General features: G+C 29.2%; 2 protein-coding genes across 2 annotated transcripts in view; one reads left to right on the top strand and one right to left on the bottom strand.

Moving 5' to 3' along the window:
* Positions 1–2,761, bottom strand: part of HELRODRAFT_83594 (hypothetical protein) — a gene marked incomplete at both ends in the record, with an annotated part of 5,350 nt that extends 2,589 nt beyond the window's left edge. Inside the window, 6 exons of the mRNA XM_009023670.1 lie at positions 130–189; positions 293–426; positions 760–852; positions 1,064–1,174; positions 2,065–2,258; positions 2,710–2,761. Of these exons, the coding sequence (XP_009021918.1) occupies positions 130–189; positions 293–426; positions 760–852; positions 1,064–1,174; positions 2,065–2,258; positions 2,710–2,761 (644 nt within the window). The remainder of the gene's footprint in view (positions 1–129; positions 190–292; positions 427–759; positions 853–1,063; positions 1,175–2,064; positions 2,259–2,709) is intronic.
* A 2,198-nt stretch (positions 2,762–4,959) lies between these two features.
* HELRODRAFT_148508 (hypothetical protein) lies at positions 4,960–5,112 on the top strand (the record flags this gene model as incomplete). Its single annotated transcript, XM_009023690.1, has 1 exon — positions 4,960–5,112. A coding segment is annotated over one exon (153 nt), but the record flags the coding sequence as incomplete, so codon positions are not given.
* Positions 5,113–5,196: the final 84 nt, after the last annotated feature.

Raw genomic sequence — 5,196 nt, 5'->3', positions numbered from 1 at the left:
CTTCTCATATATNAAACTTTGAAAATAAATATAAGTCAGAACCATTTAACTAATNNAAATCTCAANAACACACACACACACACACACACACACACACACTCACAAACTCACACACACACATACGCACACAGCATGATAATGGTGGACAGCCGTCTGATTGATTGACTGATTGACTGTTTCGCGACGTAACTAATCGACTGATTAGGTGAATGAGTGAGTAAATGAGTGAGTAATTGATTGATTAAATAATTGATTGATTGCTAAACTAAGTACCAAAGAAAAATCCTCTAACTACCTATAGAAGATATTATTAATTTCTTTCCTAATGTAAGCTCTCAGTCCTAGAAACTTGCCGTAGATTCTATGCAGCAACGTTTTCAAGAAATCCCTTTCTCTTGGATCCTCACTATCAAACAGGTCCAATAACTAGTTGTATGATGGTTGGTTGGTTAGTTGGTTGATTGGTTGGTTGATTAATTAGTTGGTTGGTTGATCAGTTAGTTGGTTGATTGGCTAAATGATTGATTGACTAATCAATCTATTGATTGAATGATTGATGAATCAATTAAAATACAAAATATTTTAATTAAAATAAACACAATTCCCTTAACACAAATTCGGAACAAATAAATTTAATAAATGAATGATCGAATAACTGATTGATTGATTGGGTGATTAATCGATTAATTGATTGATGTTTAACTAACTGATTGATTGAAATAAAACATGAATTTATCAAAAAAAAAACCACCACAGAACCTGCAGTACGAAACTCTGGTCAATGTATTTCTTGGCAATGTTCACATCAAAATCCAGCGACTCCACAAATTTTAAGAAGAAATCATAAACCAGCTGTTCGGTAAAATATCTAAAATCTTTCTTATCCTTATAATCATTATCAGCATTACAATCATCATCACTATCATCGTTATCAATACTATCGTCATCATCATCACCATTATCAATACTATCATCATCATCATCACCATCATCATTATCATCAATACTATCATCATCATCATCATCATCATTATCATAATTAACCAAAAAAAACCAAACCAACTTGTAGGTGGGGCCAGGCAGCTTCCAGGGCGGGCTCGTCCTCTTCAGGGTCGAACTCTGCACCGTTGGGATTCGAAGATGGCGGGAGACTTCGAAAGACATTTATGGCAAACTAATTGGTCGGTCGGTTGATTGATTGGTTGGTCGGTTGATTGATTGATTGATTGGATAGTCGGGTGTGTTTAGTTTGTTGGTTGATTGATAGGGCTGACTGATTGGTTAGTTAATTGGTTGGTCGATTGATTTGTTAGTTGTTTGGCTGATAGTGTTGAATGATTGGTTGATTGATTGGTTAGCTGATTCGTTGGTTAGTGGAAGTAATTAACTGATAGTTTGGTAGATTGATTAGGGTAATTGATTGATTGCTTGGATGATAGGTTTGTTGTCAAGAGACTTTTTTGACTGATTGATTTTAAATTTACTCAATAATTTTACCTGAGATAAAAACCAAACTATATCAAATAGAATGAATAGCACACATATTTTTATTTTAAAAATGAAAAAAAATAATGAACATACACATCATCCATTGACGAAACCTAACATAAACACATAGCAAATTTAAAATAAATTCAGAGTTAGCTCTAGAACTACCAATCCCTACATCACATTCCACTGACAGTGAAAATAAAAAACTTAAACCACATGAAAAAAAATCATCCATCCTAGCCTCATTAAAAAGAACAATAATCATTATAACAATAATAATAATTGCTGTTATTACTAATGTTACTATCAAACACATTTAAACAACTATTGTGCAATGTACTGTATTCAAATCATTCATAACAAATATCATTAAACAATCACATAATTACCTTAGATAGCAAAAACAATTTAATTAAGCATGATATTGAACTAATATATTCATTCATTCATTCATTCATTCATTGCAATTAGGAAACAAACACCAGTTGCTAACCAATAACAATTAAATGGTGAAATTCGATTTAAAAGAAAGAATAAAAAAGAAAATAATTTTTTAATAATTAAAAAAAACACCATTTGAACTGCCTCAGGGTAAACTTCTTCCGTAAGAATGCCTCTGGTCTGTGACACAAACTCCACAAGTTCATTGAGGGCTGACCTTTTGACCTCCTTGAACTTCAGGTCACTGAGAGGGTCTTGCACGAAATCAAAGAGGACCATGCACTGTTGTAACTTCTGTATGAAGAGTTGGTCTCGTTCTGGTAGCACTGTGCATTCTGCATGAATTTTTTTTTATTAATTAATTAGTTAATTAACTAATCAATTAATTAATTAATTAATGAGAAATATATGTTCCATTTATAAAAATTATCATCATCATTATCAACATCCATGAATTACATGACGAATGATGATGATGATAAATATAAAATGGCAGATAATGATATTAGGTGATGATGTATGGATTATGATGTTGATAAATGAATGAAGATGATCATATTATATTATAATGATATCAAACGATAGTGATAATGATACTGACTGCTGTTGGATTTATTTTCCACAGATGATACTGATAATGAATAATAATTATATGATGATGATATACTTTTTTTCATTATCATTATATTTTATACTATTGTCTTGCATGCTATGACAGTTCCTGCCTTTGTCAGATTCTGACTTTTCAAAGAATAATTAAAAAAAATGATAATCCACCTTTCAGTAATGGTAACTTTTGGAGTTCTTGATTCTTAGGAATGTTTGACATCCTTAGGCCTGTGTATTTCATTGGATCCCTTTTAATATCATTGGTGGGATTTAATGACGTCTGTGTTGTTAGTGATTAATTTCATTTGTCAAGTTTATTTAAATCTAATTAAAATTTATTTAAAAAAAAGAGATGAAATTTACTTATTTATGATTTCATTTGACTGAATTTGAAATTAATGAAGCATTGCATTGCCCATTGCCATTTTTAATTGATTGATTGAAATTGACTTGTGTTTGTGCTCAAAGCTGTTATTATTTGAATTGAATGGTTGTATTTATTTTATAATTATATTCATATCATAAAATTATATTAATTGTGATTGATCCAGGCACAGGCACTATAAATTCATATCTATAATTTTTCAATTTGATTGCTAAGTTTACTTTATTATTTCGAATTCATTGAAATTATTTAAAAATATTTAATATTTGTATTGTTTATTTTATTATTATAATATAAAATTTAATAATTAAAAATAATATATGACTGACCGTTCTGTTCTCGGGCTCCGTATTGCGTAATTATGATTAAATGAAAACCAGTAAAAAAAATTTTATAATTTAAATTTTAAATTAGTGACCAAACGAATTTTTCCGGCACCCACGCCACTAATCAACCGAGAATCGAGGAATTAAAATAAACGATCTAAACAATGGGTAACTCGAGTTTAGATAACGGTTGATAAACTGTCTTAATATGGTGCTTTATATAGTACCTATTTTGGAACCTTTTATTGATAGAGGTAGTAGGCCTATATGTGCTAGTAGACGAAATTATATCAATAAAAATATTAATTTCAATTGAATTTTTCACGCATTTGATGTATATAAATCAATAAATGTGTGTTTTATCTCGAAATTTCACAGAAATATGTGATAAAATTGACGTTTTATAACCAAGTACGTGAATGAGATTCTATTAATAAACAAAGGTTTTGTTTCCGTGTTGTAATTTTGCAGGATGATGTGATTGCCGTTGAAATTGCGATCAAATAAATTGCTTTCTAATGTATAATCGTGTGAAAATTAACTAAAAAACATCAATTAATTAAATTTAAATATCGTTTTAGGAGATAGCTATCAAGGTAATGTTTGCAAATTTTCTGTTTTTACTTGTAAAACATGCTTCATATGCGCAGATTAACATTTAAAATTTTTTAAAATTCATTAAAAAGTTGTCACATATCACAAAATTGTCGCATAAACATACGCTTGATTCAGCATGTATTGTATATTATATATACACAACACTCTACTGATACACATAATACAATACAAATACAAATAATAAATACATTTTTCATTTTTGAAAGTATTGTCAAATGCTAACCACAAATATAACTGCTATGTTTTATAACAAATAACATAACCATTTCAGTTTTGAAATGAATTTCTTTCAGTAATGTGCAATGATAAATAATGAAAACAATTAGTTAATTATTATATATATGTAATATATTATTAAACATTAGTAAACACTAAAAAACTTTATAATTTTCAGATGGAACCAACAAGACCAAGTGATTACAATCAGTTTAGAAGTAGCAGCATTCAATACACTGAGAATAACATTGCACCATCTTCATCACAATTACAGCAAGCACCATCAACAACACACTTCATTGTCATTCCAGTTTCTCTGGCTAACTCTACAATCCATCAAAGTCAAAGTAACTTCATTGAAAACATGGCAGATACACAGCAGAGAATGTGCCCGGATCTCATTGATATTAATGATGCTAAGTGTTAGGTTTTTTATACTGTAGCTTTGTCTGATTTTTGGTTGTTTTATTCATTTACTGTTCAGTTTGCATAATTAATATATTATTTTTGATGTAATAATAATAATAAATTATAATGCTATTTGTCATTTCCAGCTAATAATGCATTTATGATTCTATTTAATTTAGTTTTTAAATCAATAACTTATGTAATGCTTATTTTAGTTCAATACAAAGAATAGTAAACACTTAAAGCTTAAATGATAACAATAATATCTATTCCTTTAATAAGCTAGCAAACTTAACTTTACTATAACTTTAACAAATTTACCAAGCCAATATAAAGAATTCAAAAGTTACTTTTATAAAGTTATAACTATTAATTGCAGTGTTAGATGAAAGTCAAACAGAGGCCCAACTGAAAGAAGCACGTAAGAAGGGTAGGCCACCAAAGTTAGAGAATCATTACGGCTCTAGTTTCAAATGCACGACATGCTTTAAATTATTCAGTAACTCGAGTTCACTAGCCAAACATAAAGTGACACACAGTGAGGAGAGGAAGTTTGCATGTTTGCACTGCAATAAAACTTTCAAAAGACAGGACCATCTGTTAGCTATTAAATGTTTAATTTTCAATATTCTACTCAAATGTATAGATTTCATTTGTTTTTTTATTATTTGGCATTAGAATTTATATAAAGAGTTTTTATGG

Source organism: Helobdella robusta (assembly GCF_000326865.2).
Source record: "Helobdella robusta unplaced genomic scaffold HELROscaffold_37, whole genome shotgun sequence".
Taxonomy (NCBI): Eukaryota; Metazoa; Annelida; class Clitellata; order Rhynchobdellida; family Glossiphoniidae; genus Helobdella; species Helobdella robusta.
This window is presented reverse-complemented; position numbering and strand designations above follow the sequence as displayed.